General features: G+C 40.1%; 1 protein-coding gene across 5 annotated transcripts in view; it reads left to right on the forward strand.

Annotated features, from left to right (window-relative positions):
• Pdgfd (platelet derived growth factor D) overlaps nucleotides 1-21732 on the forward strand; it is a 225821-nt gene that overhangs the window by 49569 nt on the left and 154520 nt on the right. The window contains exon 2 of one of the 5 annotated variants that reach the window (XM_036191666.1): nucleotides 18544-18615. The exons of the other annotated variants lie outside the window; for them this stretch is intronic. Within the exon in view, the coding sequence (XP_036047559.1) occupies nucleotides 18544-18615 (72 nt within the window). The remainder of the gene's footprint in view (nucleotides 1-18543; nucleotides 18616-21732) is intronic. 5 annotated transcript variants of the gene reach the window in all.

Consider the following 21732-nt stretch of genomic DNA (forward strand, 5'->3'; position numbering starts at 1 on the left):
CCTGTAAAAACCAAAGATTTCTAACTCCAAGAGACAAGAACCAAGACAAAGAAAAAAACCAGATCAAAGCAGAATAAAATTCAACAGTGAGAAAACTCAATATTTGACATCTCAGAACTACTCATGATCTTTTGGAAACGAAAGGGCCTCTGCAGCTTCACCTCTTCAAATCCGCCTCTGTAGGATGGGTAGCTTGTTGCATAGGCTCAGACCATCTCCATTTCACAGCTGTAGCTGCCCTAAAGTACTTGTATCTCTATTATGCTACATTCTACTGCAGCCACAGCTGTACCTTCACCAGTGGCCTCTTCTTGCCTCTCTTCAGGGATGTCAGTCCTGCCACACAGTGACAAGCCCCAGTTGTTCTCCATCTGAGAAGACATCTTCCATGCCTCCAAAATAGTACCACCTGGATGATTCTTACACATTAGCAAGTCCAGCTGCCAACATGACATGCATTCTAGGTCACCTCTGGACCCTATATAGCTTCTTTATGCTAGCCCTGAAGAAATTTCCATATCTCTATCAGGAAAAAGAAGAAAAATGATATGCAATCAAATTCTACTTTTTTTCTTTTTATATTATTATTATTATTATTATTATTATTATTATTATTATGTGTTTTAATTTTATACATCAGCCATGGGCTCCCCTGTCCTCCTCCCACCCGCCCCCACCCCCACCTTCCCCTCAGACCCTCCCCTCCATTCCCATGTCCTCCTGGATCAAGACACCCCTGGGGATTCATTTAAACCTGGTGGATTCAGTACAGGCAGGTCCTGTCACCTCCTTCGAGGCTGAGCATGTGTCCCTGTGGAAGCCCAAGGTTCCAAACAGCCAGCTCATGCACTAAGGTGAGTTAGATAGAGAACTGGCCAAACAGTTCCCTTTACACATGTAAACTTGGAGTTTTTTTTTTTTTTTTTCCCTATTTTGTTCTCCATTATGTTCCTTGAGTGTAAGCAGGGTTATTTTATCCATCAGGCAGTTAATAAGGGCCCATGACTTGCAGTTAGCTCATGTCATTTGAGGTAGCTGCTAACAACATAATATCAAGGATAGTCGAGTATAATAAGCATTTACATTTAAGACACTGTTTCACTCAGCCCAGCACTGTGGTAGTTGGAAGGAGAAGTGCCCCTCATAGATTCATGCATTTGAACACTCGGTCCCTAGTGGCTGCTGCTGTTTGGGGATATTATGGGTCTATTAGGAATGGAAGTGTGTCACTGGGGATCCTGCTCCTTCCCTCCGATTCTTGTGTGTGGGTAAAGTGTGATCATGAGTGTCCTGCTCCTGCGTCCTGGTGCCTCTTCTCCCACCACTGTGGCCTCTTACCACCTGGAACCACAGGCTAAATAAGATAAGCTTTTTTTTTTTGGTTTTTTGAGACAAGGTTTCTTTGTGTAGCTTTTCGCCTTTCCTGGAGCTCACTCTGTAGCCCAGGCTGGCCTTGAACTAACAAAAATCCACCTGCCTCTGCCTCCCGAGTGCTGGGATTAAAGGCATACACCATTACCACCCGGTTCAAGCTTTTGATTCTTAAGCTACCTTTGACAGTGGTATTTTTATCACAGCAGCAAAGTTACTCATACAAGCAGCCTGGTTGACACCAATTCTGTTTGCTAAAGATCAGGTAAGTTTTTCAGGAGATGATAAAGAAATTAATTTTGCCAAACGCAAGTCTGAAATACATGCATGCATCTCAAGTAGGTGTTTTGGTATATAATTTTGTTACTTCCATGGGAAATTTGGAATTTGAGGTGTGGATGTCATATTGTTTCAATAAAAATAGCCCAGGATGATTATTTGGAGGTGAAGAAACAGAATTTGTCCCCAAGGAATCTTAGCACTCACACATTTGGATTAGAGAAAGAAGTACAAAGAGATGCTAATGGTAGAGGGCAGAGGAAACCAGGGGAGCCTTGAAGGAGAATTCTCCTCCTCTTGTCCTAATGGTTGCCAACAAGAGGTGCTAACCAGCAGCAGGGTGGATAATGTGCCATGTGCTGATGAGAAGGCTAGCCAATGAGATTTACCAAAGTGTTATGATGAGCAGAGTTGCCATGTGGTGGGGAGTGAAAGCAGATGTCAGATGTTCACAGAATGGCTGTCCCCAAGGTGAGGTGAACAAAAGCTGGAGGAGAGTAACATTAAGAGCATTGTTTTTAAGATGGTAGATTCTAGACAAAAAGTGGGAGAAAGAAGCAAAAAAAAGTGTCTGAAAGAAAGGGCATGGGGACATTAGAGCATTTGACATATTTGAAAAAAAACAGATCAAGAATACCAGGAAGATGTCATGATCACTGTACCATGCTGTTAATAACTGTTGACAATTATTTATAACTATTGATGACTGCTCACAGACCAATCACAGAAGAGTGAGGAGGAGGAGGATGAAAGCGACATGAATTCTTCCCAGTTTTCTGTACACTACTGGGGCAGCTCCAGAAGAACACATTCAACACCAAAACACTCTCTTTAGAAATACCTAAATAGGGGCTGGAGAGATGGCTGCTGGCTGCTCTTCCCGAGGTCCTCAGTTCAATTCCCAGAACCCACATGTTGGTGCACAAAAATGTTAAACTCCATCCCAGGGTATCCTGTGCCCTCTGCTAACATCCTCAAGCTCCAGGCACCTAGTGCTACATCTATAAACATATAAGCAAAACATTAATAGACATAACATAATAAAGTAAATAAAAAATAAAGGAATACCTAACTAAAGAAAATGTGCCTTACTTCACAGGGATTCAGATTTCTGAGGGTGTGAACGTGTCTGAGTACACATTCATGCCAACTCCTCCAAGTCTGAATCTCCCATTGCTCTTCTCCATCAATTCCCTCTGAAATTTTGTCAACAAAATGTATCTTTTTTTGAATATCCAGTATTCTCAGTGAAGTCAAATCCTTTCAAAAAAGGCCATTGTAAGTTTTATAAGCAGGTGGAACTCAGCTGCCTGAAAGCAAGAATAATATCTGTCCTAGGACCCAGGGCACAGGGCAGAAAAATGCCCATACTTAAAAACATGTGGGAAAAGAGCCACAGCAAACTCCATCTATTTTATAATTTTGTAATCTATTGGGTTTGCTCTTTACTAAGCTTTTGTTTAATGTCACAGGAAAGTGCTAGACACAGTCTCAGCTCATCTGTAGAGAGATTTATTCTGTGTTTGGGTCACTACTAAAAGTATTAGAGAGTAAGAGTACAGAGCAAAAATGACTACGTTCTCGTTCCCACTTCTTGTACTAGTGTAGTTTTCTCATAACTCTGCACATTGACTAAGAGTCACAAAAGCCAACATTGTAAATGTGCATTTTCATTAAGAGGATGTTTCTCAAAAGAAGAATTGCTTACCCATGTACCATTGACACAGTGCTATGTCACGTGCAGTAATTTTTTTAAAGAAACTAAGATTTAGGACATTACTCCCACTGGAGATCCATTTAGTTGTAAAAACATGTCTGTGCCTAAGATATTTCATATCTGTGCAAAGAACAGTCATTGCTCAGAATACTATTAAATTTGAGTTTAAAAATAGTGTCTTAGTCAGTGTTCTGTTGCTATGAAGAGTCAACATGACCACAACAACTCTTATAAAATAAAACGTTTGTTGCTTGCTTACAGTTTTTTTCTTTTCAGTCCATTATCACAACAGGGAGCATGGTAACAAAATGGCAGACATGGTGCAGGAGAGATAGCTGAAAGTTATGCATCTGGATCTGCAGGCAGCAAGAAGAGACACTGACCTGGCTTAGGCTTCTGAAACCTCAAAGCCCACCCCCAGTGACTCACTTCCTCCAACAAGGCCACACCTCCTAATCCCTCTCAAGTAGTGCCATCCCTGATGACTGATCATTCAAATGTATGAGCCTCTGGAAGCCATTCCTACTCAAGCCACCACAAGGAGTAAAGAGTGACTCTTAAAACTCCAGATCTGTTTTGCAGTCTTTGCAACCTGACATTTGGGGCACTGAGGAAGCTCAGTGAGAGGATTCTCAAGTGTTTGGATTGTAGTGAAAATAGGGATAGTTCCTTCCTCTTCTGTAAAGTTTCTTTCTGCAGAGGGCACTGATTAATATAGAGATATTGTTAAGATAATTGTAAAATAATGTCTGTCCTGTCCTGACACATACATAGCTTGGAGGATGTGAAAAGTCTTCTTGGCATGACCTGGTTCTTGGGATCCTGATTATTCCACAGTGATGGCTGTCTGCACAAATAAGAGATGAAAGTAGGAAGGGACTAGTTGAGAGGGAGAAGGGGTTTAGTAGGAATGGGAGAGGGAAAAGAGAGAGTAATGGAAATGGAACATGCCCACGTGCCCTGTGTCCACATATGAAACTGACAAAAATAAATATAACGGGATGACCCTTTTCATGGGCTATTGTCTGGTAGCAGTAACTATAGGCCAGCGTAAATGGGGAGAAGTTACAGGACCAAGCGAGAGACTACACATAGCAGTTAAGAAGTCATTGCCTTTGCAGCCACGTGTCCAGAGGTCTAGACTGTGGAACTGCTGCATGATCTGAGGATGGCATCTTGCTCTCTGAGCCTTGACTAACTTAATCTTTAGGACTAGAGGTGCACCTATTTATTACAGCTCAGTTTCTTCTTCGTTTTTAGGCAAAACGTTCATCTTTATTTTATAAGGCGGTGTTCTGGTTACATGATGATTTTATATAGAGAGAAAACACAGGGAAGCAAATATGTAGGGCTTGATTGTATTGTGTCATTATATCAATTTGTTATATTGTTAGAGACAATTCTATCAGACCAGATTCTCTTTTACTGTCAGCCAGAATCATCTCCATCCTTACAGATATGACTTGTAATTTCATCTAGTCCCTTACCCCATTGTCTGTTGCACCCACAAGTCCCTGGATATTAGGTCATCTTCTCAATATGGTGTCGATTTCAGAATAAGTCAAGACCAAGATTATGAAATTATATAATGGACATTGTAATTATTTATTGTATAGGCAGTGAAGGCTCTGTTCTAAGTATAAAAGCTAACTCATAAGGAGTTAGCTTGTTCTCCCTGGAAGGGCAACATCAGTGAACCTTTCAGCAATCTGTGAAAACTGATTCATTAGAGGCAGCTTGTCAGTTTCTCTCCACAAGCAGACTGTGGATCTGTCTTCTGCTGCACTGATGAAATGCCAGTCAACTTGAGGACATTCAGCCTCCCACCATGCTGTGAGTGTTGTTAACCCAGCCACATTTACTCAGGCAGTTTCTGCAACACCAGTCCTGTGTGGTCCCTGCAGAACTATAGAAAGGCTAAGGAGATAAAACATATCACTCCTTTCCCCAGATATGAATTATGGACCTTATTATTCCCATCTCATTATATATAAGAAACTATTTCACAGTTGAGGTTGCAGTGTAATTATTTAATAAAGACAAAAGCTAAATCTTCAATATGATTTTAATTTTTCAATATGTTCAACTGAAAAGATATTTGTAAAACAATGTCTGTTCTGTAGCTGGGTGAGTTGCAGTTTTTGGCAGCTCAGAGTCCAGGGGAATGTTTTCAAACCTCAATGCTAGGCCTGTAGCCTGTATGAGTAGCTCTGGAGAGAACAGTTGCTGACCAAGTTCTATCTCTGTTGCAGAGCCATAACAGAAATTGCATCATCTTGCATGTATTGACTACTGCTGTATCTGTGCACCCTAAGGACCTATGGGATCACTAATGGCATGTGCCAGGCAGAACACACTGGGGTGCATCTCTTAGCCTTGGGTCTGCCACAAAGAAGTAGTTGTTCCTTTTCTTTAACTTTTTCCATGGCAGGCAAATATTCGAAGGGGAAGAGTTTATTTGTTTGCTTGTTTTTAATTCCAGAAATACTGTTTTTTTTTTAATTTTTTTTTTTTATTTTTCAATCAGTAGCATTTTTCAACAAATGTGCTTCCCGATAGCTTACTTTGAAAGAAAGCTCACAAATGCTAAAATGTCATTAGAAATTGTTCACAGGTTTATTAGGCACAAGGCCAGTGTTGCAGATCAGTTTCTGTGATATCCATAGCTTTCACAGTATGATTCCAGGGAAAAGAGAGAAGGTAGAATTTAAGCCACTTCTTCCTGTTTCCCATTATTGTCTTTCAAGGAAGAGGTGGTGCCGCGATCAGTGTTTACTACCCACTTCTTACATATTTGAACACTGGGGACACACATAGCTTTTTATTGAAGCAATCAATGTTTACCACTTCTTACATATTTGAACACTGGGGACACACATGGCTTTTTATTGCTATCTTCATGAATTGGTGACATCTTGATTCAGCTCTCTGGATCTGAGATGGATGAACTGACAGATGTCTGTGTCTGGGGAAAGGTGGCCAATTCCTGTCAATCCATTCAATGTGTTTCTTTGCTCCCTCATCACACGTATGTTACCAATTACTTGGATTAAATTTGTTATATTAGTTGGTTGCACTTTATGTCTTAAAGGTTTTTTATTTGTATGGTCTATTAGAGCTGGAGAGATTGTGGAGTAGGTAAAAAAGCTCATTGCTCTTATAAAGGACAATGAGTTTGGTTCCCATCACCCATGCCAGGAAGCTCACAACCTGCTATAACTCCAGCTCCAAGGAATCCAATGCTCTGGCATCCATGGTGACCACTTGTAAAAGTACATACATACACAGACACACATACATCTCCATAAATAAAAATAAATTAAAGTAGATTTTTTTATCATTTTCCCCTAACAGTAAGAAGGCTGCATTTAATATTAAAATATGAATAGTTGCAAATATAAATATTCTCATGGGCTGGCCAAACTCAGATGTGTCTTGTAACCTTTCCCTGACCCATTCCTCCATCAATTAAATGGCAAAGATAACTTCCATGGTGGTTGTTAGGATTCTTCCAACAGTACTTGGCATCTCTAAGTGCTGACCTGATTATCACTGACATTCTTTCTGTTAGTATTTCATGGCTACAGCTGAATTTTCTCTTTGTATTCTCTAAGAGTTTCGAACATCAAACCCACATTCAAAAAACATGATCCCCTGTGTCTAGACATCTGAGGGCATCCTGGTTAAACTGTCATGTGCGGCTTAATTCGGCTGTTCTGCAGTGTGGCTTTGTCAACACCACTGCATGCTAGGGGTCAGTCTGCTCTCCTCCATGGGAGAAGACACACTCACATTCTTCTCTTCCCTGATTCCAAGTCTAGTTTCATTAATTCTTCAACTCTCAAAGAAATCCCAACTCCCACCCTTGTATAAATTGCCCTCACATTTCAAAAATCCTTCATATTGAAGGTAGATTGTTTCAAAACCTGTCCTCAGGAAGTGTGAGTCTCTAACCCTTACTGGAAGTTTCTAGAAGAGAAGATTGAATCTGTGGAAGGTACAGAAGGCTCTGGACAGATGGCTTGGTTTTGGGTGCAGTGTGATTGTAATAAGATAATTTAGATGTAAGTTTTGTTTTGTTAAGAACTCATGTCAAATATATTGAGATGATGAAGGACAGGAATACCAAGAGCCTAATAATTAATCAAGGGATGTCCACTGCATTGGAAAGCAAAGGTTAGCAACCCTACCTCTGTTTTTATGCTTTATTCTTGGGGCCTTAAACACAGTCTTCCCCGTGATGTGAATGTGCTAGGGAATATTATTGGGCATACTTGGGACAGTGTGGCTATGCATTGCTGAACCTGCTATACATCTGGTTACGTCTGGCTCTAACCTTGTGCCTTGGCTTTCACTTCAATTAAATAATCTTGTTTACATTACATTCGTGAAAGGAATAGAGCAAGACAAACAGCTAATGAAAAGTGAGTGGTGTCAGTGTGTGAGTAGTGTGCTCACCTGTTGTTAGTTCTTTTAGTCTGAAGTATACCATATTTAAGCAATGTTAGTTTCTATCTAAGGTACAAAGTATAGAGAGAAAAAGTGGAATTGAGTATTAAACATTTGTATGTCCCTAGTTATGAAATCACCTTGTAAATCTTCACTTAGTGATAGACTTTTTTAAAATACATTGGGATAGTGAAGACATATAGTTTCTGTAATAGTACCATTGGCCCGGTGGTGGTGGCTCACGCCTTTAATCCCAGCACTCAGGAGGCAGAGCCAGGTGAATCCCTATGAGTTCGAGGCCAACCTGGGCTACAGAGTGAGTTCCAGGAAAGGTGCAAAGCTACACAGAGAAACCCTGTCTCAAACAAACAAACAAACAAACAAAAATAGTACCATTGATTATAACTGACTAATATGAATAACAGTTTTGGAAGAACTGGGGGACATACAGCTTATCACCTGTAAACTTCTCTCTTTTGCCTAATTTGCTCTAAATTTTACTACTGCTGTGGTAACCCAGGTGCAAAATAGGTAAGTCAAGTGTATGTTTTCTTTCCTTCATTTTCCACATTTGCATCAATCACTGAGAAACTGGTTCTACTTACCAAAGCCATGCTGTCTTTACTGTGGCCCACATACCCAAAGAAATTCTGATCCAAGGATAGCATCATGAGTGTAAACTGCAACCCTTGGGCCCCTGCTATGCCTCATTTTTCCCATTCCGACCCTAGACATTCATGTGCCCATAGAATCCAGAGATGTTATCAGTGGAAAAGTATGGATCAAATCAGGATACTGGCTTAAGACTCTATGGTAGTTTTACTTTCCTTTAAAGTCACAACTATTTATTATCTAAGGGGTCCTTGATACCTCTGCACATTGTTCTATAAGACTACAAGACCTTGTATAATATTTCTTTCATCACTGTTTAAGCAAGCTCCTCAAAGGTCACGTGACATGTGATAGCCAAAAACATTGAATGCAGATGTGAGAATCCTAAAATCATCTGTGAAGCCAAACACTAAACACATGTGTAAACACAAAAAGCGATGCCATTCTTTTTTTAACTGCTTTCGTTTAAATACATGTGTGTATACATACACACATACTATAATAAATACATCTATGTGTGCATATATATGTATATCTGCATTTATAAAATTAGTATGTGTAAGTTTGAAGAGATGGCCATTGGATAAAGTACTCATTGTGCAAGCATGAAGATCTGAGTTCAGATCCTCAGAAGATACATAAAAGCCAGATGCAGTAGGAATCCTCTGTAACGCCACTGTCTGTGGGACCCCTCTGTGACCCCACTGTCTGTGCGACCCCTCTGTGACCCCACTGTCTGTGGGACCCCTCTGTGACCCCACTGTCTGTGCGACCCCTCTGTGACCCCACTGTCTGTGCAACCCTTCTGTGACTCCACTGTCTGTGGGACCCCTCTGTGACCCCACTGTCTGTGGGACCCTTCTGTGACCCCACTGTCTGTGGGACCCTCTGTGACCCCACTGTCTGTGGGACCCCTCTGTGACCCCACTGTCTGTGGGACCCTTCTGTGACCCGAGTGTGGAAGGAGAAGAGGATAGTAGGATACCAGGGACTTCTTGGTCAAAAAGTCTAGTTGAATCAGTGAACTTTAGGTTCTGTGGGAAACTCTTTCTAAAACATAAGGTGGAATGCAATCTTGAAAGATACCTGACATTGACCTGTATCTTCTACATCTTATAATAGATGAACTTTCATGTACACACAAACACACATGCAATATACCATACATACAAACATTTATATACATCCTGATATTTGTAATGAGCTTAGCATTGGTTTTTAGGTAAATTTACATTTTTTTTTAAGACAGGATTTCTCTATGTAGTTTTGGTGCCTATCCTGGACCTCGCTCTGTAGACAAGGCTGGCCTTGAACTCATAGAGATCCACCTGGCTCTGCCTTCTGAGTTCTGGGATTAAAGGCATGCACCACCACTGCCTGGCCATAAATTAATATTTTAAGATTTTCTTTTTAATATTCTAGCATGATACACATTGGCAGATACTGGTACTATTCTGGAGTACAAAGACAGCAGAACTGTCCTGAAGCAGATGCATAGTTAAACTGCTGCATCCATACCTGGACACTACTTGGCAGTTAAACAAAATGAACTGCTTGAAACCTGCAGCAGATCTCAAGTATTTTATGCTCTTAAAAGAAGTAATTCATTTATGTTGGTACTAGTAATTTTTCTGTTGTAAATTGCCATGGCTAAAGGCAACTCATGGAAGAAAGGGTTTATTTTCACTTACAGTTCCAGAGGACAGTCCACAGTGGTGAGGAAGGCAGAGCCTTAAAACTGGAGCAGAAAGCTGGCTGTTCACAGTTTGTTACACAGGAAGCCATGAGAGTAAACTGAAATGAGGCAAGGCTATAAACTCAAAGCCCACATCCAGGAGAATGTTTCCTCTTGCAAGACTGCATGTCCTAGACATTACCTCCTTCCCCCAAACAGTGCCAGCAACATGGGACAAAGTTTTCAAATGCATGAAGAGCCTCTGGGAGCATTTCTTATTCAAGCCATCAAACATAGAATTCTCAACAGGATAAAACAGCTAAAGGGTGAACAGGGAGCTCCTTCATGGAGATGTAACAGCATTGTGATGTGCTTACCCACATTTATACATGAGAGACAACTTCTACATTTATGGATCAAAAACAACAAAGCAAAACCCAAAAAAACCACCCACCACAAAACAGTGAAATTTGAATAAGGGCTGTGTGTGAGTTAATAGTCCTCACCACTCTCAGTTCCCTTGCTTTAAAATGTGCCATAGCTATAGAAGGAATTATAATTGAGAGAAGGGAACACCATGTTGTATAATACATGCATTATAAACTATGTATCACATGTTAAAATGATACAAGTGCTTTCTAATTAGTTGATGATTAGAAAATAAAGTTCAGTTATATGTAAACTACAGAGGCCTGGAGAAGGGCCATTGTTTAAAGTACTTGTATAAACATGAGATCCTGAGTTCAGATCCCCAGAACTCACATAAAGACAGGCATGAGGGTGTAACCCCACATCTAGGAAGTAGGAGATAGGTGAGTTGTTGGGGCTTGTTGACCATCCTGTCTAGTGGAAATGATGAGGTCCAGGGTTAGTGGTAGACATTGCCTCAAAATATATAGTGGACAGTGATTGAGGAAGACACTAAGTGTTGATTCCTGGTCTTCACACATGTATGCAAAGATACACACACCAATATATGTATGTGAACAAACATAATATACTACAAAGGCACAAATACAAAGAAGGGAAAATGGTGTGTATGTTTGTGTGTGTGTGTGTGTGTGAGAGAGAGAGAGAGAGACAGACAGACAGACAGACAGAGACAGAGAATATCAGGAGAATAGAAAGGATCCCTAAGCAAACCTTACACCTACCTGGATTTCCTTCCTTTCCTTAGTCTTCATTATATTTTACCGCACTCTTCTTAAACTGAATTCCAAACCTTTGTTCCATCCCTTCTTCTTCCTAAAACGTGTGACCCCAGAACTCTTTCAGCTCTGATTCTGCCCATCATTTAATTGTAAGATGAATTGCTAAACGGTCTTATTAATTAAAAAAAAAAATCCAGCCCCAGATATTGGGGTGAAAAGTGAGAGATCAGAGGAATAGGATAATCCACAGCCAACCTCACCTCACCAACTCCTCAGCCTCCAGAGAGCGCTACTTCCTGTATACCTATATACCTTTCTGTGCCCTGCCTCTCTCCGCCCAGCTACATCACTTCCTCTTTTGTCTCCCAGCTCTTTTACTCCCTATATGTCTGTCCAGACCTCCAGACCTTTATGGTTAACTAGTGCTAGAATTTAAGGCATGTGTCATCATACCTGGCTCTGTTCCTAGTGTGGCTTTGAACTCACAGAGATCCGAATGAATCTCTGCCTCCCAAATGCTGGGATTAAAGACATGTGCTACCACTGCCTGACCTCTATGTTTAATGTAGTGACTGTCTTTTTCCTCTGATCCCAAGATAAGCTTTATTGGAGTGCACAAAAAAAAAAAAAAAAAATCACCACATTTAGTCTCAGTTTAAACAGATTTCTTAGGAGTTGACTGTAACTCGAATTTCTAAATAGTATAATAGTAAAAAACCCCGAGCCAGATATTGAAGTAAATGCTGAAAGATCAGGGAGACAAAAGAACAAGCCAATGCCAACTCTATAAATCCTCTCACTGAATGCCTCTGAGTCCTCAGCCGAAAGAGCCTCCAGCCAAAAAGGTTCAGCCAAGAAGGGCTTTAGTCCAAACTCTTCTAGTTCCCGTCTCCTCACGCCTTTATGTGCCTTTCTCCACCTTGCCACTTCACCTCCTTCCTGGTGCTGGGACACAGTTGACCTTGCTAGACGAGGCAGCTGAGCCATGCTAGTGTTCTCTTGGTTCAGCTTGCACCATGACACTTTACCAGCCTGCACACAAGATCACAGGGAAAACTACCTACACGAAAGACAGATGGGCTACGGGGTTCTCTTATCCATTTGTGCTCTTCTTCAGTGTCAACTCACAAAGTCTGATCAGCCTTCTTCTCAGGAACTCTGTGCCTAAAATAGTCAATTTGCAGTTACATTGCTGAACTCATCATCTCTGTGTGGGATTTGAGCTGCTGCAGCCCCTTCAGAGTGGACAGTGTACTTTTGTGTTGTTCATTCTCTGAAATTGAATTTTTTTTTTTTCCGAGACTGGGTTTCTCTGTGTAGCTTTGTGCCTTTCCTGGAACTCACTCTGTAGCCCAGGCTGGCTTTAAACTCACAAAGATCCACCTGCCTCTGCCTCCCAAGTGCTGGGATTAAAGGCGTGTGCCACCACCACCCGGTTTGAAATTCAAATTTAACAGGATGTTCTGTATTTTATCAGGAAAGATTTCCCATGATAGAGTAAATTATCTTACACTGCTCACTAATTCTTCTCCATACATGTGTAGACTCATGTGAGTGCCAGTGCATATGCTAACAGGGAGCCTAGTTTCTAGGGTTGTTTGCTTGGAAGTGGGCGGTCTATGCTAAGTCATTCCAGTCTTAAAGTTATGGTAACATTTAGACCTGGGATGTCACCTTTGACCCTGTTGATAGGGTAGAACTTTAAGTGGGGTGTAATGGGAGCCCTTAGAAAGTACTAGGATTTGCATAATCACAGGGGACTAAAGGTATTAGTCTTTCCTGTCTCTTTTCAACTAATACTACCAGAGCAGCTTGCTGTCGTGCTGAGAGACACCACCCATCTACTGGAAAAACCAACCAAAGATTAAAATATTTTTGCTTTCTAGGTTTTTTATCTCTGTTATTTTGTTGCAGTAATGAAAATCTGTCTAAAGCACTTACATGTACACACTAATAAAATCTATATTTTCCCTTTGGAATAATACCATATTTTGTTTGGTTTGTTGTTATTTGGAAACCTTAGACTACAGCCGTATTTTCTGTGTCTTAGTACTTGAAGATTTTAGATGGACTATCAGGATGTCCAGTGTTAGGAGCATGAACAGTAGTGAACATTCTCAAAGCTTAGGAGAAGACTGAAAGATGAGGGACTCTGCTTGCTTTGGGATGTGTCACTTTTCATTATGTTATAGGAATCTTCATAGTACATTTTTATACATGCTTTTGACTCTTAGAATCCATATAGTTTGACTTTGATGTAATTTTTTCCTGTGTAACATCTTTTTCCATCTTAATCCCAAAGATTAAATGTTTTATTGGAAACTAGTGTCTATTGTTGTTTCTAATTCTTCTTGCAATTGGTTAAAAATGACCAACCTTATTTTCAAACTTCTAAAATTAATCTGTTAAAATCTCCAAAGTTTAAAAAAAGATCATGGGTTGGCATAATACAAATATGATATGAGACTTATACAAGGTGCCAGTGATTTACAGTGGCCTGAAATATTGTGTGATAATTGACGAAACCTAAATAGAGATTTTTTTGTAATAAACAGTAGTAACAGCTAAAGAGAAAAAACTCTTTAAAAATGATGCCTTTTATGAGCTGTGTTGCTAAAAATAAGACGTAGCACTACTTTATTTTATTTTTGGATTGGCCTTTAAGATGGACAAGGCAAAAACCTCAGCATGCAAATTCTGGGTAAAGTTCACTAGAAATTTTAGTATCTATAAGAAAAACATCATAACTATAATCTACAGGGTGAAAATTACAAGCAAATTTAGAAAGGATTCCTGTTAGAAATTTTTTTAAAGCTAATCTTAGAATGACTTGTAAGTGAAGTTCATGTAAAGGAAAGGACTTTTTGAAACCCAAGGACAGAGCTAAAACTATCCAGGTTTGGCCCATCAGAGTAGAAGTCACCTATGATTGTGAATTATGACTCTTAACTTAATGGGGATTTGGGATCATCTAGGAGACACTCCTGAGCTTGCCTGTGAATGTATTTCCTAATAGATTTGACTGAGTATAAAGCCCCACCCTGAATGTTGGAGGCACCATTGTATGGAATGGGCTCCTACAATAGCATTAAGAAAACAGTGGACCTACCACCAGTCAAGTCTCCCTGTTTCTTGATAATGGATGCAATGCAACCCCTTTCTCAGGTCCCTGCCACCACGCCTTTTCTTATTAAAGGACAGTGTTCCTGAACTGTGAGCAAAAACAAACTTTCCCTTCTTTAAGTTGCTTTTTGTCAGTCAGGTACAACTACTTCATCTGCTGGATCCAATGCCATCAGAGAAGGAAACCTAGCAACTGGCAGAGAGCTGGAGCTCTTGTTCATGTGACCAAAGTCAACACTTGTTCTTTGCATGCCAACAACAGCAAAGATATCGCATGAAGATTTCTTTTCCTTGTCTCTACAACAAAATCCCACTTGGAAACAACTCAAGGAAGGAAAATATTCTTTTGTTGTGTGATTCAGGGAGACTTCAGTCCACTATAACACAGAAGGCATGATGAAATGCCTCCATATGTGGGCCCCTGGTGGAAGCACAAAGCGAGCACAGACTGCTCTAGGCCACAGGTTTAACCTGTTCTGGGAGCCTATTTCTGGCAGGACCCCACTCCCATAAAAGCAGCTCAGGTTTCAGAATAATACTATAAGCTGGAAAAAGAGAATTACCAACATGAACTAAGGGGACATTTCAGTTTTGAACCATAACAAGTGCTTCAAAATTAATTTACTCTGATTGCTAAGCAACTGAGAAGAGGGTGGTCAACATTGACAGCTGAATGAAAACTAGAACCTTGAACTTGGAGTGGTAGGCATGCTTATCATCCTGTCCCCTGAATGGTGGTGGGATAGGAAGATGACCAGTTTGAGGCCAGCGTGGGCTAAATAGGAAATACTGCTTCAAAAATAAACAAGTGGGGCTGGAGAAGTGGCTCAGCTGTCAAAAGCATGACATTCTCCCAGAGACCAGAACTCAGTGACAGCATCCACATCAGGTGGCACATAAAAACCTGAACTTCAGCCCTGGGGGATCTGATGCCCTCTTTTGGCCTCTGCAGACATTTGCACTCATGTGCACATATACATACATAGATACATGTATATACATAATTAAAAATAAATTATAAAAATAAAAACTAAAAAGTGAAAAAGAAGGAAATAAAAATAGCAACAATAATAGTTACAAAATAAATAAAAAAGATTAGTGCGTTAAATCCATTGCTATCATCAGTGTGTGTTTGCCTTGAAAAATTTGCTATGGTGCTCTTTGTATGTCCAGTGAGTTTTTTGTAATATAAAAATTTTATGAAATAGACTTTCAAATGTCATCAACTTAAACTAATTTTAATAATTGTAAAGTGAACTTAGGAGTTATCTTATGAATATGATATTGAAACATGTATATGAATTTTTTTCTCTAGAAAGTAAGATGCAGGATATTGCAGTAGAAAGCAAAGCCCTGTCTATAGGCTGCTCTCACTGTCCTCGTAAACAAGGTTTAGTTGGCAGAATTTTTATAGCTGAATATCCTTACCCACTGCTGCAATTGCAAAATTGAACTGTTCTTCATTCTTTATGCCACCATAACTACAATGAAAGTGAATTTTATAGTCTGAATGAAGAGAGTTGATCATAGGGACTGTATATTCTTTGTGGTTCTTAGTTCATTTGATATATGGTAGGAATTATAGGTTTCCTGATGAAAGAAAAATAACATTTGATGACTTATTTTTTCCAAGACATTAAATAACAGGCTGAACATGCATTCCAAGGGGTTTTCAATCTGTCACATAAAACAGGCAACTGCGCCTCTCACCAAGAATATTAGCAATGAATTTTTTTTTATCAACAGCAACCAGAAAATATGACTCCATCAGCATATCACTGGGCTTATGCACAATGCTTTTTTAGGGATATTTTTGTTTTAGAGTTCATAAATAAATAAAAACCAATTTCTCCTCTGAATCCACTAACATTATATACTGAACATAACAATCTGTTCTTAAAGTAACTGATTGAAGAAAAATCACAAACCCTTTGGCAATTACCAGAAAGGAGTTGAATAAAATTCATGTCCATGTGAATACTCTGGCAGAAATGGTTAGCAGCTTTTTTCATACCTGACTAAGCGTGGAAGCCACCAATGCCCTTCAGTAGGTGAATGGAGAAGTTGAGGTCCACAGCTGCACAGTGCCTTCTAGTTGATGATCAGTATGAAAGGAAGAGATCTGTCAGTCCCGGAACAGACAAAGTTCTCAAGCACTTCACCCAGTGGTCTGTCTCCCCAGTTTCTGGGAAGAAACTTTAACAAGTTAATAATAAGGTAGTACTGATATGTTTTAATACACTTTCAGAAGAAGTTTAAAAAACATATTTAAGCCACTTAGACAACTGGAAAGCAAAACCTAGGTATTTATTAGAAAAGGAGATTTAGGAAACATTTTCCTTTAGAAAATTTGGCTGCATAATTCTAAATATCTGAAGGTGAATCCAAAGCCATTATTATTTTTAAATTTTGTTTCTGATTGACCAAGTTGTTCCACTCACCTGAAATGGCTCATGTGTGTGTGTATGCCTATGTGTGTATGTGTGGCTATTTCCTTATTTCAAAACCCAGATTTCATTGCTTTATTTTCCCAGATCCTGTTCATCTATTGGGCTTCCATCATTTCCACTTGCTGAATCTTTATGTTGTGGTGGGATCATGGTTGTGGGGTGAATGGATGGGTTGTGAAAAGAGGGGCCTGTAAATATGATAGACATAATTATAGGCTTGCTGTATCTATTCTTCTTATATTCTCACTGCTCTATCTTGCAATGATACCAAACACATAAAAAGTCTCAGTAAGAAGTTGTTGGATGATGATGGACAAAATGTGTTCTTAGCAAGTAACATACAAAGTTGCTTTGTTGCTGTGGTAAGTTAAAAAGTGAAAGACAGGCTTTTCATGCCCATGGCTTTTCTATATTCTGTCTGAGGGAAGGAACAGCTCACAAAATTAAAGGCACAGCCTTGTAATTTATCATCCATCGATCTGAGTTTAAAGTGTAATTGGTTTTAATACATTAAATATTTGATACTTTAGTTCTTCATTCCCCTATAATCCTTGGCATTATTGCTTTTATTGACAGAGCTATTAGTCATACTGGTATACTTATTACGAACAAAGCACAGTGATCGCTCTCTCCATCATTTTCTGCAGGGCTTTACCGCCCTCACCACCCACTAAACAATTAAATTGCGTCTTGCCTTAGATAAGTCTTGGTTTCCCAATTAAACAAGGTTATTCTTTAGACTTCATATGGTCCTAATGCAATATTTTTTGCTTAATTTTATTGCATGTGCTGTAAATGTAAATGTTTATTTCTCATTATGAGCTTGTTTTTTATTAATTAATTAATTTATTTATTTGGTTTTTAAGACAGGGTTTCTCTGTGTATTTTTGCGCCTTTCCTGGAACTCACTCTGTAGCCCAGGCTGGCCTCGAACTCACAAAGATCTGCCTGGCTCTGCCTCCCAACTGCTAGGATTAAAGGCATGTGCCACCACCACCCAGCTTTTAATTTTTATTTTGTGGCTTCTGTCAAACTACCTTTTCTCTCATCCTTCATCTCTACCTCCCTTTCTTCCTTCTTTCCTTTCTTAGCATGAACAATTTATATTCATAATGCTTCCTTGTTGCATAGAACTTGCATTGAAATCCCACTAGTTTATAAAAACAGGACTAATAAGAACTTGTCTTATATGGACATTGTGCTCTGCTATCCACTACAGTACCTGAACACAGTAGATGTTTAAACGTGATTGTCAAGAAATGAGTGAGTTCAGATATTTGTGGTAACTGAATTACTTATGCTCTGTGTGGTATGGAGGGATTTGTAGTTTCAGCTTCTGGTCTAAATGGGGTAGTGGCTATTATTAAGAATTATTTAGAAGTTACTATCTACCTTTGTTGCTGAATATATCATGTTATCTATACCTATTATTATACAGTATAACACATGTGTGCTTCTGAGTGTCAGTCTATAGGGTTGAGCGAAAAACCATGGAATAAGTCAGTGTCGGGAAAGCCTGCCTTGAGAGAAGGCCAGCTCACCCTGAGCTTCCTGAACGCCCTCTCCAGAAGGCACACTCTCACTCTCTTCTCTTCACTTTATTTAGCCCCATTTGCCATAGAAACTGAGTAAGACTGAAACACTCATCTGGGGTTTGGGACACATTTACATGCATTAGCAATAATAATGTCAGCACTATTATTTTTTAATTCACAGATTGTGATGTATACTCAGGATCATGTACAAAAGAGACAAACAGATCAGAGGTGCATGGTCCTGCTCAGAAATGTAAGTTTATAGTATGCATGAGTTCCATGAAATCATCTTTTTTCACCTTTTTTAATCTTTGCCCTGACTTTATTTATGGATGTATGAATACCCACATGCTAAGATTAATTTTTGAGAATTCAGGGATACATTTATGAATGTACCAGATATGAGTAATAATTTGATGATGGAAAGATACTCAGTAACTAAGAGTGCTTATTGCTCCTGCACAGAGCTGGAGTTTGTTTCCTGGCAACCATGTCATGTGGCTCACAACCACCCATGACTCCAGATCTAGAGGATTTCCAACCATCTTCTGACCTCCACAGGTGCCCCCACATACAAATGGCATATACTCATACATATGTCCATAAACAAATAAGTGGTATTTTAAGAATGGGCAGAGCTTCTGTAAAGAGGATCATTAGGAACAAATGTGGTCCTTAAACTTGAATTAGCACTGAAGTTCATGAAAGTCAGGAGCTCATGTTACAATTATTTAGATAATTTCAGGAGGAGGGTGGGGTCAGGAAGAGTCTTGTCACAATTGCATGTGTCTGACTTGAGTAAATACAATTTCCTAAGCCATGCTGAGTTAACTGAGGTACAGTGGACAGTGGAACCTGAGTTTCCCCCCTGGTATGGCTACAGTGACTTGAAATCACTGTGTGGGCTTTTTTTTTGGATCTTTCAGGCTCTTCTCAGTATTGTCAGTATTGGAGGAAATCAAATTGATCTACCCATTTTTAAGAAGACAGCAATTCAGTCCATTATTTTAAAATAATATTCAGGGACTGTGGATAAGCACTTCGAGGACTTGCTCCTCTTTCAGAGGACCTGAGTTTATCCTCAGCCACCCCCATTGGGCCATCTGAAACTGCAGCTCCAGGTTTGGGTACCCTCTGCTTGTCTCTGGACCCCTGCATCTGTTCATGTACACTCTTTCATTCTCTCTCATCATGTACACAACAACAATACTAATTAAAAATAAAACTAATAAATACCTTCCACTAGAAAAGAAGGATCTGAACCCTGAGAATCTGGAGCAGCTGGTTTCCTTAGGGTGTAATAGCAGCAGGTATGCAGGCTTTTAGAGAGACAGTCTAACTCCTCAATTAGTAGCATGGTCCTGAGTGGTCTGAACTCAGGACAGCAAGGGCAAACTCACGTTGGAGGACAGAAAGGACCAACATTATAACAGCCTGTTACTGGTGGCTAGCACCATGAGTGGACAGGGACTGTGTCCACAGAGACCACAGGATGGCTGGATCTTTCCCAGCCCCCCTCCCAGACAGCCAGAGCTGACTTTGTAACCATTCAGATGCCACTGTGGAGAGAGGAGAGATGGCACAAAATTTTAGGCCCTAAATTGTGAATTAATCCAGTACTTACTTATATGACAATGAAAAGAGCAGATTCAGATGTCCTGAAAACACTGGCATGCATGTATTTATCAAGATGCCCTTGAATGTGGTCATGAGGAGATGATGCAGTGGGAAGATGCAGTGGGCAAATGTACTGCTCCGTGAAGGAACGTGTACTGGCAGCACAGTTTCACCATGCCCACTGCTGATTCTGACTTCTCTCGGTTTCTGAACCTGTGTGCCCCAAAAGCATAGCTCCTTGCACTTACTGCTAAGCTCCTTGTCTGGTTACCTATCCTCTCCCCAAGCCCTGTTATTTTTTTTGGTGACAGTGATTGTGGCCTAAATGTCAAGTACCTAATCCTGAGTTATCTTAACTATAATTCCTTAAGTTCTCTCTCTCTCTCTCTCTCTCTCTCTCTCTCTCTCTCTCTCTCTCTCTCTCTCTCTCTCTCTCTCCCTCTCTCATAATTTACATTTTGCTCCATTTCTTGACTCTGGCCCCTCCTTCTTTGCAAGAGTGCATTAGCACCCTGCCTGGACCTCCCTACCCTGGAAACATCACCACCAGGGCTTCTGTGACAGCTTTCCAAGTGTAAGCCTACCTTTCTATTTCTCTATACTTGGAAATCCTCCATCAGCAGCCCACTGCCTTAAGAATGCAGTCTAAATAATTTAAGGTGTGACAATCAGTCTTCCAGCACAAATACATTAGATTATCTGGATTTGAATGCCCTTGGATTGATATTTTCTCAAAACTCCCTTGAAGATTCCATCAAAGCCAAAGTTACTAAAAACCGATCTAGAAAATTCATACTGATTTATAAATACAGTTTTGAAGCAAAAACACTAAGTTCAAGACTTCTCATACAAATCTTGCTGTTCTCAGAGACATATTCCTGCAGAAACTACAGCAGTGCCTCTCTGTCCCCTTAAAGGAAAACACTTGAAAATTCTCAGGCTAGAGTGATAGAATCAGGTTTCTACCTGACCCTGAAATGCACTGCCCTTCCAGTCTTCTCTTTCAATACTCTCTCCTTCCACCCCCACAACCCAATCCCTCAAGTTCCCATCCCCACCTGCCCCCAGTATACCCAGGAGATCTCCTCTATTTCCCCTTACCAAGGAGATCCCTTCATCTCCTTTTGGTCCCTCCTTTTATCTAGCCTCTGGGGCTTTGGAATGTAGCACAGTTATCTTTTACTTTATAGTTAATATCCACTTATGAGTGAGTACATGCCATGTTTGTCTTTCTCAGTCTGAGTTGCTTCACTCAAGATGATTTTTTTTTCTAGTTTCATCCATTTGCCTTCAAATGTCCTGGTGTCCTTGTTTATAAACAGTTGAGTAATACTCCATTGTATAAATGAACCACATTTTCTTTATGCATTCCTCATGCAAGGGAATCTCCCAGGAATCTACAAGGATGACCCCAGCTAAGACTTGTAGTAGCAATAGTGGATACACAGCATGAATTGGCCATCTCCTGTTACCTGATTGGTGCTAGCCCAGTTGTCATCAGAAAGGTTTCATCCAGCAGCTGATGAAAACAGATAAAGACCCACAACCAAACATTAGGCAGAATTCTGGGTATCCTGCAGAAGAGGGGGAGAAAGGATTGTAGGAGCCAGAGGGGTCAAGGATGCCACAAGAAAACTCACCAGAATCAACTAACCTGGACTCATAGTGGCTCATAGAGCCTGAACGGATGACCAGGGAGAGAGCCTACATGAGACTGACCTGGGCACTCTGCATATATGCTACAGTTGTGTAG

Source organism: Onychomys torridus, chromosome 7 (assembly GCF_903995425.1).
Source record: "Onychomys torridus chromosome 7, mOncTor1.1, whole genome shotgun sequence".
Taxonomy (NCBI): Eukaryota; Metazoa; Chordata; class Mammalia; order Rodentia; family Cricetidae; genus Onychomys; species Onychomys torridus.